A 25,410-nucleotide genomic window follows, 5' to 3' on the forward strand; every position below is an offset into this window, starting at 1 on the left:
GACTGTGCTCCAGTAAGAAGAGTTCAGCCAAAATTGCCAGGCGAGACAGTGGGGTGAGGCAAAAAGATGCCCGGGTCCGTTCTGAGGTGGGGGAACAGCCAATGCCTGTGTGGACCACACTCATCACTGTATGAAGCAGGCCTGGTGTTTGGTGAGCACCCACCCAAGGAAGTGGAATCGGTAGAGGGGAGATGGAGGAACTAGGAACCCCAAGAGGTAAGTACCAGAGTTCCCCCTAGCGACAAGGAGAATAGAGGTAAGTACCTGGTTCTCCCCAAACCCACCAAAAGGACTACAGAAGAGGATTTTGCAAGACCCAGACAAGACTACAAGAAACCAAAGGTGGATCCTGGTAGAGGAAGACCTGGAAAGGAAGGGGACCAAGTCCAGTTCACATTGGAGTGTCCAGTGGTGGCGGGAGCCACTACCCACCTGTCTAGATGCAGGACCAAGTCGATGGTGGACGAAGACAGTCAATAGCGCAGCACTGGAGCAGCTGAAGAGTTCCTGAAGTGATGTTGTCGACATCCCATGCCGGAAGAAGGATTGCAGTTGGTCAGTGGTGTGGAAAAACCACCAACAAGCCTCGGCAAAGGCAAAGGCCATGGACGAAGAAATGTGGAGCTGCCAGTGACCACCATGGTCCAGGGGAACTCAACCCATGGAGGGGAGTCCCGTGTGACCCACAGCAGTGAGGAGAGTGTCAGGAAGAGGAGGTAGCCCCTACAGGTAGCAAGCACAGGAGTCACGGTGAGGCCCACACAGCACTTCTAGTAAGGAGTCCCATGTCACAGGAGAAGCACACAGAGGGCTGTCTGTCGCAGGGAAGAGTGCTGGGGACTGGGACTACACAGAGCCTGAAGATTCCTTGGACTATATGCCAACAAGCCTTGGTAGCTGCAAGAGTCGTGGAGCAAGGGGTTACTGTCCTACGTCGAGAGGCAAAGGCCTTACCGTCTCTCAAGTTGGACAGCTGATAGAGCGGACCAAAGTGGCCACTCCAGACCATCACCTATGATGCAGGATCCCCGCAGCTCTGGAGGAGAGGAGATCCACACAGCTGGTCGTTGTTGCAGTTGGTGCCTGTGGATGGCGGGGAGTTACTCCTTCACTCCCAGGGAGATTCCTTCTTGCTTCTTGTGCAGGCTGAAGACCCGTCACCCCCAGAGGATGCATAGCTGGGGAAATATTGCAGTTGCTGGAAGGAGTCAGAGAAATATTGTTGCAGAGCAGAGTCCTCGCTGTAGCTGCAGGTTACTATGAAGTCCAGTTGCGGTTCCAGTGGCCAGAAGTCGAAGTAAATGTTGCAGAGAAGTCCTGATGGAATCTTGCAAGTTGAATCGGAGGACCCACCCAAGAGGGAGACCCTAAAGAGCCCTGGAAGGGGGATTGGTCACCTAGCAAGGTGACCACCTATCAGGAGGGGGCTGTGACATCACCTGCCTGACCTGGCCACTCAGATGCTCCCAGAGTCCTCTGTTCACTGTGGACTCAAGATGGCAGAATCAAGTGGCCACCTGAAGGAGCTCTCTGCACCACCCCTGGGTTGGTGATGGATAGGGGAACGGTTACTCCCCTTTCATTGTCCAGTTTTGCGCCAGAGCAGGGACTGGAGGTCCCTGAACTGTAGCAGACTGGTGTACCCTTCAAAGCATACCAGTGGCTTGGGGAGGCTACCCCTCCAAGCCATGTAACACCTATTTCCTAAGGAATAGGGTGTTGCCTCCCTCTTCCAAAGGAAATCCTTTGTTTTGCCTTCCTGGGCTTGAGCTAGTGAAGCAGCAGGAGAGTAAAAACCCATCTGAGGTGTGGCAGCAGTGTGGGCTGCCTGGAAACCCCCGAAAATTGGTAGGAACAATGCTGGGGGTCCTCTAAGGAGTCCCCATAGTGCATGGAATCATACAACCAATACTGGCAACAGCAACAGTATTGGGGTATGATTCCAACATGTTTGATACCAAACATGCCCAGGTTCGGAGTCAGCATTATGTAGCTGGACACAAACCTGTGCCCAGTAAATGGGTAAAATGGCGTCCCAGCACTTACGAAGTTGAGGACACTGGAGCTGGATTTCGTAGAGGCACCTCTGCTCCTGCAGGGTTGCCCTCACACACACAGGTATCTGCACCCTGCCCTCTGGGCTAGGAGGGCCTACGACAGGGGTGACATACAGTGACCTGAAGTGAAAGGGTGCATGCAACTTTTCATGCAGGCTGCAATGGAAGGCCTGCAGACACATTTTACATAGGCTCCCATGGGTGGTATCATCCATGCTGCAGCCCATGGGGAACCCCTGGTGCCTCAAGGCCCAGGGGGCCATTTACTAGGAACTTATATGGGGGGCACCAGTATGCCAAATGTGGAGTTTGTGAAGCCCTAGCAACCAAATTTAGAGGAAGAGAGCACAGTCACTGTGGTCCTGGATAGCAGGATCCCAGTGACCACAGTCAAAACATATTGACATTGGGGGAAAAGTGGGGGTAACCATACCAAAAAGAGGGTACTTTCCTACAATTACTTCTTTTCTTTTTATGAATCTGCTTTTTTCATTTCAGATAACTGTACACAAGTGATTCAACATACAATATTACTAATACTGCATTAAACCCAGTCTCCTGATACCCAACTAGTAGAAAGGTGAAATAATACACAAAGGAGTCACAATGGAGAAGATAAAGATTCAAAATATCGCACCCATTCACGCCATATTTTATGTTTCTTCTCAGGCCATCCCCTCGATTTATAGACATATTTTTTTGCAGGAGTGGCAAAATCTATGCCCCTTGTCCATTCGTGGAAGGGTGGGGCTAGAGTAGAACGCCAATGTCGGGTGACGTCTCTCTTAGCAATAATGAAGCCTACTCCGACGAGTTGTTTAATGTTGGAACTCCCTTCCCAAGAGTCCATAAGGCCCAAGAGAACTAATTTTGGATCTAGTGGAATTGGTCTGTGTACGGCATGTGCAAAAGTAGTGTAAATATGCGACCGGTATCTGTGGATAGCAGGGCAATCCCAAACCATATGGAAGAAGGTGCCATCTGGGTAATGGCATCTCCAGCACTGTGGTGAAGGAGTGCCTCCCATATCATGAAGTCGTGAGGGGTTATAGATAACACAGTGAAGGTATTTCAGTTGGATGAGACTAAGTCTCATTGATGGTACCGGGGATTGTGGGGCCATCTTTGCCACCTCGGTCCAGTTGTCATCTTCCAAGGGGCACAGGACCTTCTCCAATCACTCTCTGAAGGTAACCATGGGGTCGGGGGAGTTGTTTATTAGTGAGCGGTTGAGCAGGACAACCCCTTCCTGACTAGCTGCGAATCCAAAAGGTGAGTTTCGAGAGGGTTGGATGGGGAGGAGTGTTGAGGAGTTTAGGGAGACTTCCAGGGCGTGCTGCAGTTTGTAGGAAGCAGAAGAATTGTGATTTATGCATAATGTAGATGTCAATGAAGTGTTCAAATGCGTTCATAAATGTGTCTCACTATACATCACCTAGTGTTGTGATGCCAATTGAGTCCCATGCCCTCAAGCCCTTAAAGGCAGCAGTCTGGTAAAGCCAGGACCCAGCCCACAGCGGTGTCATGGTTGTTGACATCCTGTGCCATCTGATTCATCTCAGCGACTGGTTCCAGGCGAGATGAAACGAACAGGTGCCGGGGGGGTTCATGGCCATTGCGCGCCCATAGAGCAAACTGAGGATGCCATGATACTCCAGTTCGCTGAGTTCTGCCACTATGGCAACATCCCTACGGTCCACATAGGAGGAATCTGTGATTGGGACGAGGTGGCTGGCCCAACTGTATAAGTTAAGATCGGAGAATCTGAGGCCATTATCTTCTGAGTGTAACACACATTTGCGGAAGGAGATTTGTGGCTGTCATAGCCTCAAATTAACCAAGATACCTCAAATTATAACTGTGGAAGAAGGACAGGAGATGAGGTAAGGGTAGTTTTGTAGGACATAAAAGAATCTCGGAAAGGAGATCATTTTAAAATGCACTCCTGTGCCAGCAACATTAAAAGGGGGGGGACCAGTGGGCTATGTCTTTCCTGGTGCCGGCGACAAGAGGTATAATGTTAAGATTCGATGCCTGCTGCGGAGAGAAGGAGATTTGTATCCCCAAATATCAGAAGTGATCTGTAAACCACTGAAATGGAGGTATGGCCCTGATGTCTTCATGGGGGTCTCGAAGGAGAATGTAGGTGGACTTGGACCAGTTTACCATAATGCCAGACAAGTAAACCTGCAGCATGTGCAGGAGATGGGGGTTGAAGTGTCGGGGTCACCCATGTAAACAAGTAAACCGTTCACGTAAAGTGAAACTCGGTCTTTGCGGCCATCAGGCCTAGAAAAGTCACAGAGCTGTGCAACTCACCGAATCCACTCTGCTAGCGGTTCCATGGCCAGTGCAAATAAAAAAGGCAAAAGAGGGGAGCCCTGTTGTGTGCCCTGCTCAATTGGGATAGTAAGTGAGGTTGATCCGTTTACATGGACCTTCGCCCAGGGGCCCAAATAGATCGTTCAGTTCCATCAGCAAAATAGAGAACCAATGTTCTTTCGCTCCAGCAAGCGGAACAAGAATTGCCAACGAACCAAGTTCTTGAAGTCAATCGAGACAAGGGGACGGAGGTCCATCATGTTCTCAGAAAGGGCAACTGCATTGTGCACTCAGCAGAGGTGAGTTCTGGATCCTGGCATGAAGCTGTGCTGGTCTGGGTAGATGAGGGAGGTGATGACTTTCACTAGCTGGTGTGCTAGCATCTTTGCCAGGATCTTAGATTCCACATCCCTTCTTTTCTTGACCATTTTCTACAGGTGTCTGTGTGATTTCTCTACACTACCAGAGGGGAAATTAGGGGTAAACCTCTTCAATTTTCCCCCACAGGGGGCATAAAGACTGCTTGGGCGCATTTGGGTTGTGAGCACAGTCTGATGCCTGTGCGGGCACCTCCCTCAACATCTATCATTAATTGAGCATTTTAACCTGTTCTCTAGTGTGGTTTCTGCCCCTCCCCATCTGGAGGCTGTGTGTTGGGGATACATTTCCTCCTACGCCAAAGGGGGCAGAAAGACTACTAGTACCATTCTGGTCTGGGGCATGGCCTTTTGCCCTGGGGGCTATCAACCCCCATTCCCCTAAGGTGTAGTGGGCTTTCTGAGCCCTTTGGGGATGATTGGGGGTAAATGCACCCAACTGTCCCCAAGGGGGCAGAAAGAAGAAATGGCTCATTTTGGGTTGAGACAATAGCCCAATGGCAGGAGGGCCCTTCCCCAATGCTTTATCTTGATCCTGTTGGAGTGTAGCTTTTATAATAAAAAATTAACATGAAATGGTTGTGAATTAATGCGTAATGATGCTGCATAGAAAACGTATTAATGTGTTTTACTAAACGTGTGTTCTAAATGTGCCCACGGGGAGTGGCCACCAATGTCTACGATAATTAATGAAATTGACTAATGATGAAATATTAATGTACTAATGTATGATTTTGTATTAGTATTAAGGATTATATGTTAGGGTTTTGCTAATTAATCACTAGGCCTTAGTTAGCATGAGTCGAGGCCTAGCTGCCCGGTTTCATATTAAATGTGTTTTTCTAACGTGCATTGTGCTGACTTGCTGAAGGACATGTACCCGTACTTTTCCAAAAGCTAGAGGATGTGTGTAACCGTAGTAAATCCGTTCTCATGAGACTCGACTTGCTCAAGGAGACATTCTTGCCCAATGCAACAGTGTAGACTTGCAACAGGTACAAGGTCGCCTAAACTGGTTTAGACAATGGAACTACTGACTGAGCCTGAGAGACTAAAAGTTTTCACCTGACATTCTACCCGATGGCGACGTCAATCACGGGAGCCAATAAACTACGTAAGAACTGTTATGGGGTGATAATCTTAATGAGGCGACAAATGGACTATTGGATGGAGATAAGGATGCACCAAAACGTGTCCAATTGGAAATTAGGGGACTGTACGACAAATTTGGTATAACTGTATGACACAAGGAGAAATCAGTCATTCTGGAGCGTTATGAAGCCATTCTTGCCGTTATCTAGACACTGTCACTTTGCCTAAAGACTTTGTGGTTTGATTTATCGAACCATCCTCTACCCTACTTTGCTTAGCCCGTTCTATGCCTTTTCTCCTTATGAGGGAAGTGCCCCTATTACCCATCTTGCTGAACTTTGCTGAGTTTCCTGGCTGATGGCGAATCAACTGATATCCTGAGGACGAAGACTGACTCTGTATGCTGACCCATTATGGAGGGTAACTATATGATGATGAAACTGTAATCGTCTGTTTGCCTTTTCTTCTAGGTACTGCTTCTTTTGACAGAGACCATAGATAGATGTTCTCTAAATTGGTGTTGCTAAATTGTTTTGCATGAAGCCCAACATGCTAATGCTAATTCGAGGTTAGTTAAGGAGTTCACTGAAACTGACGCAAATAGACAAATGACTGAATCTATGCTTTGTTGAATAATGCGCTAATGATACTCTGCTAAGATTAATCCATGTTGACGTCGTGCTATGTTCTAATGTTTATGATCTTTGCTTTGATGAAGTCTTATTCGAGTTGCCACATTATGACATTGCTAATGAGTTTTCTGGTATTGAGACTAATAAACTTACTGATAGTAAGATTTATGATATTTATTCCCTATTAATTACAATTCTAAAATTCTGTGTGGTTATTCATGACTGAAAGGTCATGGTGTGTCTCAATATTATTGATGTCATTGTTTAATTTGATTGACTTGCCATTGTGATTATTGACAAGGTTATAGAACGTTTGATTGAAATGTTGGGTAGTAATCTCGTTCTAAGGAGACTTCAATCAGGGTCAAAAGATTAATCGCCTAAAACGAGTCCCAGAGTGAGTAAATTATCAAATTGGGACGCGTTAACAGTTCTGGTAGCAGAGGACGGTTTAGGCCCTTTGGGGCCCTAGGACGAAGAACCATTGTTTAAAAATTGTTTTTGGAATGATGCAAATTGGAGATATGATGTGCCCCTAAGTCCCAAATGACTTTCCCTGAATCACGGAGCTTGCCTAAGTGAGATGGGTATGTTCTCGGCGTTCTAGTGATAGTATGTGTGACGTAGAATTTGCGCTTTCTCAGCTTATGCATGTCGCAGGTGAATTGTGAGGTTTGTGAGAATTTAGGCCAGGTAATGTTTTAGTAGGAGTGGGCGTACTATGCAGTATGAGAGTAGGGAAGTCGTCGAACATCATGTGAGTGTGGCGCTTTGTGCTAAAATATTGTCCACGTGGTTGTTGGTGATGTACGGACCCGGCGTGGTCTAAGACTCCGGAGTATATTGATAAGTGTATGAGACACTTGGTTTATGTTGTAATTTGCGCAGTTTAATAGGTCGATCGGGCGTGGTTGACGAGTCGAGTTTGAGTCAAAGTGTGTGAGTGAAACCTTCGATGAAGATTTGGCAAGTTCTAAAGTGCACTAGAACGAACCATTGACAAGTCGAGAGTAGAATTTGCGGGTCGAATTCTGCTTGCGAGTGCGGGATCTGAGAAGGAGAGAGTAGCGGCCGAGGCTTCAAGTGAAATCTCTGTAAAGTTCTGAAGCGATTGTGTTACCCTTCCTGTAGTAAACCGGCACATTTGAATTTTTGTTGTTAAAGGTGCTCGCAATATATTGCATTAGTTTTGTGTGGATCTAGTGTGAGGAGGACAAGCCGCAAGACTTTGTCAGCCGCAGTGTGTGTGAGTGTGACATCATTGGAGTTGCGCTGGGATAGGTCAGTTGCCGACAGGGGTCGCACATGGATTGGCAGCCGTCCGTGAGAGGCAATTGGTTGAGAGGGTAGGGGAAGAGTGTTCTGGGAATTGAAGTCACTTCCTGATTAGATTCTAAACAAAATAAAAGACGTGAAAATGAAGTTTTTCAAAGCTTTAAAGAGTGCTTTGAGAGGAGATACATGCATTACCGCGAGTGTGGGGGAGCCTACACCGCCAGAGGATACTCCGGCTTATGCCGTAATGGAGAAGAAGGGAGTAGCGCCATGCCTTTGGCTAAAGCAATGGTGCAACTTGACAGAGAAAGAGGGATGCTTGGTGTTTCCGGAGCACGGAACGTTCAATATAAGGATTTTAGATAATTTGCGGAGGGTGTTAAATGAGCAGAAGCCACCTCCGCGACCAGCTCAGTTTGAGGCGTTAGCAATTTGGGAACTGGTGGCAATTCAGAAACAGCAACAGAAATTTGAGAGGAGAATGAGGAAAACTGAAAAGACTCTAGCGGAGGATAGATGGGATAGTGAGACTATGATGTGGAGAAGGAAAATAATTGATGGAGTTAGAATGTTTCTGGCAATAACGCAGGAAGCCGAGACACAGGGAAGAAAAGCCACTTGTAAAATGGACAAGGGCTCTAGTAAGCAGAAAGAGACACAGAAGTCTTGGGCAGATGCAGATGATTCAGATGATGATGAGTTTCTCAATCAGTTGTTACATGATCGACCGCCACCGTGTGCCATAAATGACAATAGACCAAGTACTAGTGCAGGTCCTGTAAATTCGACACAGATTTAAGGGAATACAAGCGTAGCACAGGCAAATAATGTTATCACATCAGTTCCGATACAGAATGGTGATAGTGTATCCACCGTACCCGAGACGCAGATACAGTTGCAGCCACCACCAATTCAGAGGCTCTACCCTGATGTACCAGTATTAGAAACGACTACGAATTTGATGGTGCCGTCTGATCCAGGGTACCAGAGATCAAAGTTAATACAGATTGAGCCAACTCCACAATTGCTGCCCCTTCCGCAGCAACAGATGGTTCCGAATTACACTTTGGTCACAGGACCGCAGTCAGTTACAGCACCCGTAATGAATCAAGCTGTGGAAGCTAATGCTCCAGCAGGATTGGGAAACGGACAGACACCAGCTGCTATATCTTTGCCTATTACTGTTGGTCCACCGGTACAGCTATATGCGCAGGCGAAGCCTAGTGTATGTGATCAAGTAGTAATGACTCAAGAGGCGATAAGAGGAGGGTTCACAGAAAGCTCCCAGGGTATGACACCGGGAGAACAGACAGCAGAGAGGTCTAGATCTTTGTTGGACTACAGTCTGATTGGGGTTCCTTTGGAGACCATGAGACAAACAGGTTTGGGTCTACTGACACCGCAGGTACTGAGTGCAAATGCGTCACAGCCGCCGATGGTGCAAGCTGGAAATATATTGTTGCAAGGGTTAACTGGGCAACAGCTGAATGAATGGTTAGACAAGCTTAACACTCCGCAGACTACTCCTGCAACTGCAGAGCGGTCGGAGAGAGAGGAATACCTGAATTTTGTGAGGTTGGGTGTGGAAGCAGCCGAATTAGTTGAAGGAACTATGGGGGTGAACAGACTAGAATTATATACCAAGGCAGAGTTGAGGTATCTGTGCCCAAAAATAACCAAAGAAGTGAGTAAGGTGCATCAGAGGTTAGCGAACTTGGCAGACAAATATGGCATAGACTTAGATAATACAAAGCATCTGAAGAGGAGTTACAGGTTAGACCTCGAGTCTAAAGATTTTGATCACATGAGAACTACTGGAATAAAGGCACATCTTAAGGAGATACTGCAGAGTGCTCAAGTTTGGGGAGCGTTAGAGAAGTGGAAAGGCAGATGGGCGAAGAAGAGAGATAAGAGGAAAAGTGACTGCCTGGAGCCGCAGCAGGAAAAAACCGTGCCAGACACGGGAACAATAAAGATGTTGCCAATGAGAGAAACAGCTGGAGGGGTTCTAGTCCATGTACCGTGGTCTAGAGGAGATATTTTGTCATTCACGAATGACTATCCCAGGTTGTGAGAGAAGCCGATAGAATGATATCAGCAGATAGACAGGTTTGTGAAGCTTGCGAAGTGTCTCTGGGAAGACTTGAATACACTGTTTGAGATTATAGTTCCAGCTGATTTGTGGCTCGAGTGCAAGAGAGGTGTGGATTGGCCAACAGAGGAACTGCCAAGGGACAAGATTATGGGAGCACCGTCTCCTGGCATAATGAGGTATTACCACAAGGTGATTGAGTTTCTAAAACAGAAGGTGTCGCCGAAAGTTACTGACTGGCAGAAAATTGATCGAACAGCACAAAAAGGCAGAGAGTCGATACATGCTTACTATGAGAGGTTGTTAAAGGCGTTCAAGCATTACAGTGGTACAGAGGTCATAGAACCGAAAGACCTGAATCACCTTGTGTTCAGGTTCGTCGAAGGATTGAGGCCAGAGATTAGCCAGATGATTAAGAATCATTTGATCTGTTGGCAAGCGAAGCCGATTGATGAGGTGTGACCGTATGCGAAAAACTGTAGTGACGAGATTGAATTGAAGCAGAGAAAGTTGCAAGAGAAGGTGATGGTGATGCAAATTAAGGCAGCTCAAGGAGGGATGCAGGGAAATGGAGTTCAACAGATGGTACAGCAACCGCAAGGGAGCGGAATGTTTCAGACGCAACTGAGAGGCTGAGGTCGAGGAAGTTTTGTGAACTGCGGTCCAGACTTAAATATGGTAGTGGTTCAAAATGATGTGCAAGGGATGAAAAAGATGTCACCATGCCATGCATGCGGGGGCATGGGACACTGGAAGCAGGCATGGCCGATGATGGTGCAGGATGGTGTTGTTCAACAAAGCAGTGATGTAGGTACATTTCAAAATGTGAGGAGACCAAGAATGAGGGGTCAAAATCCGAACATCCAGAATAACATGGTTCAGATGCAGGGTCTTCAGCCCGTGCAACAGATGCAAATGCCACGTGTACAACAAGCACAGGTGCAGCAGGTACAACAGCAGATTCCCTTGGTACCTAGACAGCAAATGCAGTTGCCTCTAGCTCCGATGGGACAGCAACAGATGATGCTTCCTCAACAGGTCACAGGTCAAACAATGATTCAAAATTACACAGTACAACAGTTCCCATTGCGCAGTGAGAATGGAATAAACGATGAATGGTCAGAAGATTGTTCAGATAGTGAAGAATGCAGGCTTGCAGCGTCCCTAGAAGTAGATCAGAGGGGTCCCTATGTACAGGGAAAGGTGATGGGTTACAAGGTTTCGTTCCTGGTTGACACAGGAGCCACACGCTCAACGGTCAGAAGTGCAGAGATTCCAAAATTGCCCCTATCAGGACATACTATAAAGGTGGTAGGAGTAGCAAATCAGCTTTTGACAAATCCAATTACAGATCCGGTTCAAGTTGAGATTGGTACCTTTCAGGGATTACACAGGTTTGTAGTCTGTGACTCAAGTCCCGTATCCCTACTGGGAAGAGACTTGCTGTGTAAGACAAGGTGTTCGATCACCTGTTCTATTGATGGAATAGAGGTGCAGACAAATAGTGAGGATGAAAGAGACGATGGTCAGATCTCAGAGCCAGAAACTGAGACTACAGATGAGGAGTACCCATTGATAAGCTTCTTCCCGATGTTTACAGTGACAGATTTGCTAACCGAATAAAAGGGAACAGTGACAGAGAAAGTGTGGGACTTGACAGGCAAAGAAGTAGGATTGATAAAAGGAGTAGAACCGGTCAAGGTAGAGGTAAAAACCAAATGCGGTGTTTCCACAGGTACCGCCATATCACATGGCACAAGATGTTCTCATACAGGTGACGCAGATAATTGCAGACTTTGTAAAGCAAGGGGTTCTATAAGAAGTGATGAGCAGCCCATGTAATTCACCGATAATTGGTCTGAGAAAGCCTTGTGGGAAAGTCCGAATTGTCCAGGATCTGAGAAAAATTTATGAAATAGTGGTGAAGTGTTGCCCTATAGTGCCAAATCCAGCCGTGATTATGTTTCAGGTTCCTTGTGATGCAGTTGTGGACTTGTCACAAGCGTTCTTTTCGGTGCCTCTTCATGAGGATAGCCAATTTCTCTTCAGTTTCAAATTCTTAGACAAGGTTTATAGTTGGTGTAGAATTCCTCAAGGGTTTTCAGAATCGCCTTCCATCTTCAATCAGATATTGAAGAAGGATTTGGAATCATTGGAACTGCCTTTTAATTCGACTCTAGTGCAGTACATTGATGACTTGCTGATTGCATCCAAAACAAAAGATGACTGTAGGTATGATACCGTTGCTGTACTGAATCACTTGGGAAAGAACGGACATAAAGTGTCCCCAAAGAAGCTGCAGTACTGTCAGAAAGAGGTGAAGTACTTGGGTCATCTAATTGAGAAAGGGTCGAGGAGAATATCTAAAGAAAGAGTGACAGCTATATTGCAGATGAATCACCCGGCATCCAAGAGAGACGTTAGGATGTTTTTGGGAATGGTGAGTTACTGTCGCCAGTAGATTCCAAACTTCTCAGTTATCTCTAAGCCCTTGGTGAGGTTGACTGTTAAGGAGGTTTTGGATGGTCCGGGTATCATAACTATGTCCGAGAAAGAGATAAAGGCATTCATGGAGTTGAGGGAGAGTATGTGCAGGGCTCCAGCTTTAGGTATACCTGATTACACAAAGCCTTTTGTCCTGTTTTGTCATGAACGTGATGCTTGTTCTTTGTCTGTCCTGACACAGGTGCATGGAGGTTCGAACCGCCCAGTATCATATTTTTCAGCTACTTTGGACCCAGTTGCAGCAGCCTTACCGGGTTGCCTGCGTGCAGTTGGTCAAAGCCTCACACAGTGTGAAGGTATAGTGATGGGACATCCTTTAACAGTAATGGTCCCACACTCAGTTGAAATACTACTCACCCGATCAAAGACGCAGCATATGACAAATGCCCGCCTGACAAAGTATGAAATAATTATATTGGGGTCACCTAATGTATCCTTGAAAAGATGTACTGTGTTGAACCCGGCAACTTTGCTTCCTAATGAGAATACAGATGTTGATGATGCTGAGGAAATGGAACATGATTGTCTTGAGGTAACAGAACTGTGCACCTAACCGAGGCCTGATATTAAAGATACTCAATTAGAGGAAATGATTACATTATCTTTGTTGATGATTCATGCCTGAGAGACTCAGTAGGAGTACTGAGAGCAGGATACGCTGTGTGTACGATCACAGGTATCCTAGAAGCATCTTGGCTCGAAAGAGTATACTCTGCTCAAGCGGCTGAATTAATTGCTCTTACTAGGGCATGTCATGCCGCTGAAAATGTGAAAGTCACTATCTATACTGACAGCAGATACGGATTTGGAATTCTCCATGATTTTGGCCAGCTATGGTCACAGAGGGGTTTCATGACCTCTTCTGGTTCTCCAGTGAAAAATGGTGAAAGAATTAAGGAGTTGTTGCACGCGATTCAGTTACCTCTTAAAATTGCCGTGGTGAAATGCAATGCTCATGTGAAGTCACAAGACTTTGTGTCAATGGGGAATGGATATGCAGATCAAGTCGCAAGGTTTTGTGCATTGAACTGTATATCGTTCAAGGATCAGTGGGAATTGTTACCTGAAACAGAAAATGGGACATGCACAGGATATGCATTGAGGGTGGTTGACACAATGGAAGAGTTAAAATTGTTGCAGGGACGTGCCAGCAGAGAAGAGAAACACTCTTGGCTCAAAATGCAATGTGTACAAAGATCTGATGATTTGTGGGTTTCAGATGAGGGGAAAATGTTTTTTCCAAACAGTCTCTTGTCACAGTTTGCAAGGTTATACCATGGTCAAGCACATATTGGGAGAGATGCCATGATCAGGTTGTTCAAATTTGATTGGTTTAACCCAAAATTCAGACAAGCCGCAGAAGTGATCTGTCACTGGTGCATTGTCTGTCAGCAGATGAATGCGGGGAAAGGGACTGTGGTGAATTTGAGCCACATTGGGAGAGCAGGAGGTCCATTTAGCAGAATGCAGATGGATTTTATTGAGATGCCTGTGTGTGGAGGTCTGAGATACGTGTTGGTGATTGTGTGCATATTTAGTCACTGGATTGAAGCTTACCCTACACGTAGGAATGACAGTCTCACAGTAGCAAAGTTGCTGCTTAGGGAAATAATACCACGTTTCGGGTTCCGGATCTCTTTAGAATCAGAGAGAGGAAGTCACTTCAACAAGGAGGTGGTTAAGCTTGTGTGCTGCACTGAACATTGAGCAGAAGTTGCATTTTAGCTACCGTCCTGGGGCCTCAGGACTAGTGGAGCAGATGAATGGTACCTTGAAGTCAAGAATGGCGAAAATGTGCGCAGCTACCAATTTGAAATGGCCAGATGCATTGCCCTTAGTGCTAATGTCAATGAGAAATACGCCCAACAAGAAAACAGGACTGTCTCTGCATTAAATTCTTATGGGCCGAGCGATGAGACTGCCCGCAGTGCCTGCAAATGCTCTTGTGAATATCACGGATGATATGGTGTTGGACTACTGCAAGGGTCTGGCTGACGTGGTCCACTCTTTCTCTCACCAGGTGGAAGCAACCACACTGCCACGATAAATGATCCAGGTCACAATCTGAAAGCTGGTGACTGGGTTGTTGTCAAGAAACACGTGAGGAAGTCGTGTTTGGAGCCACGCTGGAAGGGGCTGTATCAAGTGATATTGACAACTACTACTGCAGTGAAATGTGCGGGAGTTTCAAACTGGATGCATGCCAGTCACACAAAGAAAGTGACGTGTCCAACTAATGAAGAACTTGAGTTGTCGAAAATAAAAGCTGCAGAAAAGGAAGTCTCAGGGCCGGAGAGTAATCAAAGGGGAACTGAGACTGGAGGAGAGCCCGTTGAGGACGGCTTGGTCACTCAAACAGTAAACGAGACCCAGCAGGGTGACAGTGAGCCTATCTCAATTAAGGCACCAGGAGAACTGACCCGAAGAGAGGTTCTCCCAGAAGCAGACAGATTTGGGTTTGAAGTTGAACCCCTGACAGACCCAGAAGGCGAAGGAGTTGAGGCGGAAGGAAGTCAGAATGTTGAGACTCCTCCTGAGCCACTTGCAGAGCCATCAAGAGAAAACACCATAGCACAAGAGGAGGGCAGTGAACAGCAATCTGAAAGTTCAAAAAGTAAAGAGACGCTCAAGGGAGATAAGTGGCCAGAGTCGCAAGCTGCAAAAGGAAAAGTGGTCATTGATGAAACAATAGAGGAAGTGGTAGATACCACAAGGAAGGAAGATCTGAGAGAAGGAGAATTGCAGGGTGACCGCAAACTGAAAAGAAAGAGAGTGGCAAACAGAAGATACGCAGGTCCTGAATGGGCTTATGCAACGACAGCTGAGTGGCAGCAAGAGTTTTTGGCGTTCAGTTTTGAGCGTGAAGTGCCAGGTCAATATTATGGTACTTGAAGTCGGCTACGAATAAAGAGACTGTGTTAAGCTGAAATTGAATAAAAGGGAGACCTGAGAAAAGAGACTGATGAAAATTACCAGATGTGACACTGCTAACCTGAATTGACTTTGAAAAACCGATATTGACAAGCTGCTAACCTGACTTTGACAAGGATCCTGGGAGTGAATGAAAACGCTGTAAATACTTGCTAAAGAAGAGACTTGCTTGATAGAAAAAAAAAAAGAAAAAAAAAAGTTATTGACCATCCTCATATTAGTTGTTTAGATTCATAGTACTTTGCTTTCTGATTCTTTACAGATCATGAGTAACACTAGAGAGAATAGTAAGGGGAGTAGGATTTGTAGATGGTTGTGTATTATTTTGGGTGTTGTGTGTGTGATAGTAATTATAGCTGTGATTGTGGGAATGAAATTGGTGGATAAGAATGAGACTAACAATGCTATAATTCCTGAGACTGCTACACTAACGCCTTGGGAGAGATTTGAGCAGGATACGAAATATTTGTATGGGGAAACTAACACTAGAAGGGAACTACTAATGTTTTCTATCGCTTGTTGAATGAGTATGTTGAAACAATGGATGCGAAGAATTGTAATGTGTGTACAAAGATTCCTTCGTCAGTACAAGAAGGGGTTACTTATCATAGTTTGCCGCTAACCTACGCGATACGTTGTAGTTTGTTATTAACAAGGTTTTATATTCAACAATATATTCAGTACTTCTATTCTAATCTAGACGTAGTGTTTTCTTTTGTGCCTATAACTGAATATTTGAGTAAGATAGCTAAGGATCATAGTATAAAAATAGTTAGGGGTTTCTTTGAGCCAACACTGACATTTGGTACAGCTTATGTGCATCGCAATATTCTAACTTGCTTACTAACGCCTGTAGAGAAGAGCTTTTTAGATCACACTGATGATAGAAGAAAAGCTAGAAAAGGGACTAGAGAAATGAACGTTTGCAAATGATTATGCTTATAGTGGAGCAAAGACACAAGGCAAATTAGCTTTAGATGTATTACACGTAGGAAAGCTTTGTATATATAGGCCAAAATCTGATCATGACACTTTATTTGTGGGAATGAGTGAGTGCAGACGTGTTTTTGTTTCAGAGTAAGTGGACGTTCATGTCAAATGGACAGGATCCAGCGATCCCTGGGATCTCTTACATATGTGGACTTAATGCTTATTACCGTCTTCCAAAGTGATAATATGGGACATGTTATTTGGGAATAGTTTTTCCAAAGATTTGCCAATTTGATGACTTAAGGAAGTTTCCTAAAGTGTCTGAATTACATCATACTAGACAGAAAAGAGAGACAGCTGCTGCTGTCGTGGGTGATATATTTGGAGCAATAATTCCTTCAGTAGGAGTTATCTTAAACTCCATAAAGATTCAAAAGTTGTCTACTATTGTGGATAACATGCTGACAAATTTTACAGGGGCTATACTCCTGATGGATACTGAACTTGCTGCGGAAAGAGCTATGACTCTTCAAAATAGACTTGCTTTAGACATTCTTTTAGCGAAAAGTGGCGGAGTCTGTAGGATGCTTAATGAGCGCCTCTGTTGTGCGTATATTCCGGATAGTAGTGATAAGATTAGAAGTATGCTTACTAACTTAACAAGAGATAGTGCAGATTTGAAGGAACTGAAGGAACCAGGAGTTTGGGAAAAGGTTGGAAAAGGACTTGCAAAAGTGGGAAACTGGTTTAAGAATATTTGGAATGGGATATTATGAAAAATAATACAGGGAACATTAATAGTTTTGGCTTGCTTATTTGGACTATGGTTATTGGGTAAATGCAGTAAAAGAGTTAAAACAAGATGGGCAAAATATAAAGAGAGGAGGGAAGACAAGAAAAGAGAGAAAATGTACAGAGCAAGATATGAAAAGGCGAAAAGAAAAGAAGAGTTTGAAATGAGGGAATTGAATAAATGAAAGCAATGTTAAAGGATGGATTTTTGTGATGACAAGTGTCATCAGAGGAGGGATTGTTGGAGTGTAGCTTTTATAATCAAAAATTAACATGAAATGGTTGCGAATTAATGCGTAATGATGCCGCATTGAAAATGTATTAATGTGTTTTACTAAACGTGTGTTTGAAATGTGCCTACGGGGATTGGCCACCAATGTATACAATGATTAATGAAATTGACTAATGATGAAATATTAATGTACTAATGTATGATTTTGTATTAGTATTAAGGATTATATGTTAGGGTTTTGCTAATTAATCACTAGGCCTTAGTTAGCATGAGTCGAGGCCTAGCTGCCCGGTTTCATATTAAATGTGTTTTTCTAACGTGCATTGTGCTGACTTGCTGAAGGACATGTACCCGTACTTTTCCAAAAGCTAGAAGATGTGTGTAACTGTAGTAAATCCGTTCTCATGAGACTCGACTTGCTCAAGGAGACATTCTTGACCAATGCAACAGTGTAGACTTGCAACAGGTACAAGGTCGCCTAAACTGGTTTAGACAATGGAACTACTGACTGAGCCTGCGAGACTAAAAGTTTTCACCTGACATTCTACCCGATGGAGACGTCAATCACGGGAGCCAATAAACTACGTGAGAACTGTTATGGGGTGACAATCTTAATGAGGCGACAAATGGACTATTGGATGGAGATAAGGATGCACCAAAACTTGTCCAATTGGAAATTAGGGGACTGTACGACAAATTTGGTATAACTGTATGACACAAGGCGAAATCAGTCATTCTGGAGCGTTATGAAGCCATTCTTGCCGTTATATAGACACTGTCACTTTGCCTAAAGACTTTGTGGTTTGATTTATCGAACCATCCTCTACCCTACTTTGCTTAGCCCGTTCTATGCCTTTCCTCCTTATGAGGGAAGTGCCCCTATTACCGTCTTGCTGAACTTTTCTGAGTTTCCTGGCTGATGGCGAATCAACTGATGTCCTGAGGACGAAGACTGACTCTGTATGCTGACCCATTATGGAGGGTAACTATATGATGATGAAATTGTAATTGACTGTTTGCCTTTTCTTCTAGGTACCAACTGCTTCTTTTGACAGAGACCATAGATAGATGTTTTCTAAATTGGTGTTGCTAAATTGTTTTGCATGAAGCCCAACATGCTAATGCTAATTCGAGGTTAGTTAAGGAGTTCACTGAAACTGACACAAATTGACAAATGACTGAATCTATGCTTTGTTGAATAATGCACTAATGATACTCTGCTAAGATTAATCCATGTTGACATTGTGCTATGTTCTAATGTTTATGATCTTTGCTTTGATGAAGTCTTATTAGAGTTGCCACATTATGACATTGCTAATGAGTTTTCTAGTATTGAGACTAATAAATTTACTGATAGTAAGATTTATTATAGTTATTCCCTATTGATTACAATTCTAACATTCTGTGTGGTTATTCATGACTGAAAGGTCATGGTGTGTCTCAATATTATTGATGTCATTGTTTAATTTGATTGACTTGCCATTGTGATTATTGACGAGGTTATAGATCATTTGATTGACATGTTGAGTAGTAATCTCGTTCTAAGGAGACTTCAATCAGGGTCAAAAGATTCATCTGCATAAAACGAGTCCCAGAGTGAGTAAATTATCAAATTGGGACGCGTTAACACTCCTTAAAAAAATAATGTCTAGAGAGTGGATTCATATTTGGGGGTCATCATCCTGACATGATCCCCAATATTCCTGGCATGATCCCCAATCAGGGATCCACTTGGGAGAGTTACCGCTGGCAGGAAGAAATGGTCTCTTTCCAGCTGAACCTTTTATGCAAAGATCGGTGATCAGGGGAGAGTCAAAATTATGCCCCTTGTACCGATTAAGGTGAAAGCAGACCTTTCCTTGTGGCGTCAGTGTGCTGTGCATTCTACAAGTCATAGTAAAAAAAAAAAAAAAAAAGTAAATCCTACTTTTATTTTTTTAAACAAAATGCTGGTGGTGCCTGCACCAGAAGCATTTTCTTCTTCAGCGCCTTGGACAACCTGTGACCCCCACTTCATTAAGGAGGTAGTGTGGTGGACAGCAACGGTTCATCCACTGCATTGCATCAGTTAACAAGCAATCAACATTCACTACAGTCAAACCACTACCTAACCAACACAAATACAAAGCCAGCTGAAGATGTTTATTGTATCTGGGCCTTACTGTCATTAGTTATCTCTTTTAGTGAGTTATTGAATCGGTACATAAGGAGTGCGTTGAACATTCGGGAAGCCCTCATTTGAAGCCTAGCTTTCATTAACTTGAATCCTGGTGTGTTTTTCACTGTTCTTGATAATCTTCTTTACCCTTAATGGGTTGCCCTTCTTGATACACTTATCAACCAACCAATTGCTTTACCCCTAACAAGATCATTCACACGTTAAGATGAGAATAACTTGCATGCAATACAAACATACAACATCCTCCCAATACGTTCTGGGATGAACAGAAACTTCATCTCACAATCTTTCACATAACCCATCCATACGGTGTCTTGTTAAACATATATATATTAATAATAACAAATAAGGAAACTGGCATTGTGGAGCAGTGCATTTAATCTACACACGAGGTACCTAGTGTAGCAAAGAAAACAAGCATTGGCAAATGCAATAGTTCACATCTTTATAATTCGAGTACCAAGTTATTGGCTTGCTCAATGCTTGCTAGTACAGCATTGATTATTTTTTTAAGTAAACAAAAACTATTTCACAATACTGGGGGAAAGTAAACACACATCTTAAGGTATTTCCAAAACTGCACATTAAATTCAATATTTTCAGTCTATGCAAACGGCTTGATTAGTTATCAAATACTTTTCCCCAAAACAAACCCTTAACATAATTTAAAGAGAAAAAGAATGTCCGAATTCAAAGAATAATACTTGCCAAAGCCTAATTTACTTTCCAAATGACTCAGAACTTAAACATGCTCCAGCCATTTAGTCTTCTGTAACAGAGTAGGGAGCAGATGTATGGGCCTGCAGGAACAGAGATATCACGTTTTCAGTCATGCTATATACACCTTCTGCCTCAAACACCAAATGAGTGAGTGCAGCCACAAGCCTGTTCGTTGTTCGTCAGCACCACAAAAGCCTTCATGTGCCAAGGCCTGTGCATTTATTTATGCAATAGGTGGAATGCACAAGACAAAAAAAAACCTTAGAAGTCTACTCATTAGTCATACCCCAGAAAAGTATACCTGTTGCTGTGCTTCTACAGATAAGCTGGAAAGGTGGGACGCAACAAACAGAGCACGGGAGCAAATGGCAAGATGGAAAGAGACAGAAAACAATTGCACTCTCATGTAATACTTAGAGGAAAAAAAAAAAAAGTTATTCCCTGAATGTGAGCTGTGGAAGGAAACAAGTCATCGAATCAAAAACATGTGTAAAAAGTTATGTTCCAGGAGATGTCCAAACAAAAGAACAGAAAGGAAAGCCACTGATTAAAAAGTAAGCAAATGAGTGACAAGAAAGTCACCCAATGGTAAGCAAGGGTCGGGCTCTAAACCAACAGTAAGTTTTTGGTAAGCGGTCTGGTCCACAAGATGTATTTTGACAGCACCTAAAATCTGGCTTTCACGCAAGATGTGAGCTGCAATCAAAATCAGAGTACCCAAGTTTTTAACATTCTCAGAACTAATTAACATATTTGATGACAGCAAAAGGTGTGAAACCAAACAACCTTCGAAATCAAAAATGTAGGAAATAGATTAAATGGTCCATGGACTCAACACAAACGTAGAGAAGTAATAGAATAACAGAACTCCACTAAACGTATTGCTTAATAAGGAAGCCGAGCAGCACTCTGTTTCCAAAGCGGCTCCTACTGCATAAACACTTTGCCTATGGAAAGTTGCTTTCTACTACTCCTTTCCTGCAGATATGACATTTGGGCTTCAAAGAGAGCACTAGGACGTTTCAAATATTCAATAATAAAACCAAATAATATTTTTTTGGGTGGCGACCGTGTTGTCATCAATAAAACACATGAATGCATTTTGTCACGTCACTCACCACCTCCTTGGCTCGAACACTGAAGTCCCCCTTGGGACGGCTCTTTCTAAATAGTTCATCTTTACTACAGTTATCTAAGGCTACTCCCAGGGCCTTGTTTCTTGTCTTCACTGTTTTGACGCTAGCTTTGAAGAGAATGGTGATGTCCACCGCCATAGCTGCCTGGTTGAGGTCCGTAGAGCACAATCTTGCACCGACTACAAAAATCCCGTATCCCCTGCTACCCTCACTAGTTCCAGCTGTCAATGGACTCGTTGGATTGAGTCGTGAGCGTCACCATTCTACGACAGCGCAGAGACGTTTGTAAACAGCTGAACATTAGACTGCGTGAAAGTGACTATCTGAAGCGTCGCGAGCAAGCGGCCATCTTAAAAATGTACCAGCGGAGCCTCCATATGCAGAATACCATTTAAACATACAAATGCAACTGGAACGGTTTTAGGGTCTTTAAAGGTACTCGATTTTCATGAAATGTTAATTTAAAATTAGTAAGAAAAATGACAGGTCAACTGCGGATCTGGTGTATTTATCACGCCATCACTTATAATGATTCTTGATGCTTTAATTTTTTTACTTACATCAATGACAAGTGAGCTGATAAACTGCGAACAAAGTAAATCCTAAAACTGTAAGTAATTGTTCCATAAGGAAGAAACCTTCTAGCATCCTCTTATAGGTGAGGTTTTTGCCCACACTTAATATGGCAGCCTGCGTGTAGCGGCCACGATCCTTCGCTGTTGGTGAACTACGGACCTCCCCCATGCGCGACAGCCACATTGAAGAGTTTTGCCCACAACTGACATGCCCGTAGATATCAGCCACGCCCCCGGGCCCGGCAGGCTGAATGTTGCTCTCTTGGGTTCCTAAGCTTCCTGTTGACAGTGGTGGCAGGTCCCGGGCTAATCTCTTACCACCTGGTGCAGCTTCGAGCTTTTCGGGGCGATGGGCGCGGAGAGCAGTGCTCTTCGAGGCTACACCCTGCAGGAGCCGTCCTGGACCTTGCCCTCCGGACTCTCCATCCACCCGGCACTGCTGCGGGACGGGCGGCTATGCACAGTTTTCATCTACCAGCCCGACAACCAGGACAAGGTTCACAAGGCAGCACAGGTAGTGAGGGGGGTCATACTGGTATGTAAACATGATATTTGTAATTGCAGGCTATCCCATAGAGAGGTAAGATTACGGTGAGAATGGAGTCCTACATAGAGGGACTTAGAGTAAATGACACACCTGACAGAATAATCTTTTCATGAAGATAATAGACAGGAGAGTACCCTAAAAGATCCTGCTAGAGGAGACCCCAGAGACCAAAACACGAAGGTAAATTGTAGGATTCAAATTTTATATGATGTAGTAGATTCAGTTGTGTTGTAGGATGTGGATGTAAATTGTAGGATTGACATTTTATATGATGTAGTAGATTCAGTTGTGTTGTAGGATGTGGACATTAGGTCATGCACCGCCAGCAGAAAAATAACGTGAATACTGATGCTTAAATTAATACACCCACCAATTTCCAGGGTGCAGCTTGAGAAGATCCGATAACACTTGCTTGGATGTCCGGAAATCCATATGCCCGGAACTATATCAGATGGAAACCATTTGTAATTGGTGAACATTACATTTTGCCTGGGTGACAAGCAAAGAAAGCTAGTCTAGAGATACAGACGGCCGACTAGGGTACAGGTTTTCGCGTGTGGCAGTAGGTCATTCGTATGGACTTAGAGGATGGAAATTGCGAAATGGATACGTTGGAGAAGCAGACGTTGAAATGCTTGAGTCCTGAAATGTATCCATACCCCACCTGTTTTCAAGTTCGTTTTAGCCTTAAATGCCCCGGAGAAATTAGTGTTTAACTCCGAAATAGAGAACCCAGAAAAAAGCGTCCATGAGACGCAAGGATGCACATTAAGGTTGTATATATGTCAGAACAGGTGGGCGCAGTTTGTATCAGATGCAGTCTGGTTGCACATACTCTTCTGCTTTGTGTAGAATGAGTAGGAACACTTGTGCCTGCTCCACACCTCAAGAAGAGGAGGCTCCAGATAATTAGGCAGTTGCGCAGCATAAAAGGCACACAGTCACAGCAACTGCATGAAAAGTATATGAACATCCCGTGCGCAGTACGTTAAGTAGTGCCCTCGTTCTTAAGACCAGGAATGCAGTTGCAAGCCGCAGTTACTTGTCACAGACTGCGAACTCTTTTGCAGATATACATGTAAGACTCATGAGCGCAATGTCCATTTTAACGTAATTCCACTGTGCATAGTGACATATTACTTGTAGGCATCGCAAAATGCTGGTCACATTATTTCGTTGTTTAGCACATATGCTCTTTGCTGTGTATGTATTTGACTTTTTAGAGCACAGCCCTTGCTGCAGATCAGTGGAGTACTTTACAATAAATACATGGGCATGAAAATGAAACAGGAAGAAGTCGGTCGTGAGAGGGTACAGAGAAGACAATAGGTTGGGGTTAGTAGTGGGTGGGAAAATAGTTTCGAAGGAAGGCTGCTAGAGGAGCCGGGGATCTTGTGCGTTACTGATAAAGAAGGGCAGTTGATGCACTCTGCTTGACTGCAGGGGATGCAAGAAGTTTTCCAAATCGACAGGAGGAAATTATTGTAGATGATAGGGGACAATAATAAGTGGTTGTTTGGGATCTGCAGCTGAGGCGGGGAGTGGGGAGAAACGTTAGCTTTAGTTGTGAGGAAAACAGCATGTCTAAGGTTGTTGAATAAGTACAGCAAAGAAGTACATAGAGAAAAAGGGTTAGATCACTCTCTTCAGCCCTTGGTTTTCATTTATTTTTTATTGGGTTGCCTTTGATGGATTGGTCTGTACATCGAGGCCACATTTTTTTTTTTAGATCATTACATTTCCCCAAGTGTGCATTATGCATTGATGATGGGAAATTAAAAATTTTCTAGCTATCGCGTCAAGAATTTTAGATTCTATTAAGGACACGGAGGCGAGGATTATGCTTCTCTTAACTTTACTGACAAACACAGCAGCCAATAAACAAACACTTTTCCAAAAACTACATTTCCCATGAGCCTTAGCCCACCAATCATAGCACGATAATGTCCGTAAATAGCTCAAACACCGCAGTCCTTCCTCTTTCTTTGCGAAACAGTTCAAACATGCGAACTTGCCAACTTGATCCTGAACTCCTTCCAACTCTTTAATGAAGATCTCCCGAACTGGAAGATGAACTCAAAACACTTGCTTCCTTGATATCTTTCATGAAGTCGTATTAGGATTTCCTGAAATAACGAAAAAACACAACCACTAATATCAAAGTATCATGGGTGGGCATCATTCTCATTATTTAAAAATTATGACAATTGATCAAACTCATATTATTGACTTAAATGACCATCAAACCTTAACCATCTTGATAATATGGCTAACAAACTGGGTGGGATAATCCTCGCCTCCGTGTCCTTAATAGAATCTAAAATTCTTGACGCAATAGCTAGAAATTTTTTAATTCTATGTCAGGACCGGAGGCTTCGGATTATGCTAGTTCAAAGTCTGTTTACCACCTCCGATACCACATCCACAATAGGCTTATGATAGAAGACCTTAAATGTAGAATCATTGGACCAGTCAGCTGCAGCCATGATGTCTTCCAATCTGGCTCCTGTCCCATAGGCTTTGGAGGCCATGGCCCCTCTAACTGAATGAGCACCGAACACATTTATGTCAATGCCTGCTTCGGCTAAAAGCCACTTGACCCATCGGGCTAACGTTGCTGTAGATACAGGCTTAAACGGTTTTTGTAATGAAATCAACACTTGCCCTGAAACATCCTGTCTGAAATCTCGTGTGACTTCTTCGTAACACTTCAAACATTGAACAACACATAACTTTTTGTTGTGTGGAAACGAAGGATAAGAAATGCATTTGGATGAGGTTTTTGTACGTCTGGAAATAGAAAAGGATACCCCAGTAGGAGTGAATACTCTACCTGTTAGATCCAGAGCTTTAACATCCGACACCCTTCTGCAAGATAATAAGCATAAAAGCATAGTCAATTTTGCAGACAGTTGTTTGCGGGATAACTCCTCATTGTCTGGCCAGATCCTGAGGAAACGTAAAATAACGTTAACATCCCACAACGCGGAATATTTTGGTTGTGGTGGTTTTACCA

General features: G+C 43.9%; 2 protein-coding genes across 3 annotated transcripts in view; one reads left to right on the forward strand and one right to left on the reverse strand.

The window, feature by feature from the left end:
- STX18 (syntaxin 18) overlaps positions 1-21,589 on the reverse strand; it is a 463,093-nt gene extending 441,504 nt beyond the window's left edge. The window contains exon 1 of one of the 2 annotated variants that reach the window (XM_069231086.1): positions 21,255-21,585. In XM_069231086.1, the coding sequence (XP_069087187.1) occupies positions 21,255-21,410 (156 nt within the window). In that variant the 5' untranslated portion in view covers positions 21,411-21,585. Of the gene's footprint in view, positions 1-21,254 lie in introns of both variants that reach the window. The other variant, XM_069231085.1, reaches the window with a different exon arrangement.
- Positions 21,590-22,018: 429 nt separating this feature from the next.
- Positions 22,019-25,410, forward strand: part of SCYL3 (SCY1 like pseudokinase 3) — a 617,362-nt gene continuing 613,970 nt past the window's right edge. The window contains exon 1 of the mRNA XM_069231087.1: positions 22,019-22,361. Coding sequence (XP_069087188.1) covers positions 22,197-22,361 — 165 coding nt within the window. The 5' untranslated portion in view covers positions 22,019-22,196. The remainder of the gene's footprint in view (positions 22,362-25,410) is intronic.

This window comes from Pleurodeles waltl, chromosome 4_2 (assembly GCF_031143425.1).
Source record: "Pleurodeles waltl isolate 20211129_DDA chromosome 4_2, aPleWal1.hap1.20221129, whole genome shotgun sequence".
In the NCBI taxonomy this organism is placed as follows: Eukaryota; Metazoa; Chordata; class Amphibia; order Caudata; family Salamandridae; genus Pleurodeles; species Pleurodeles waltl.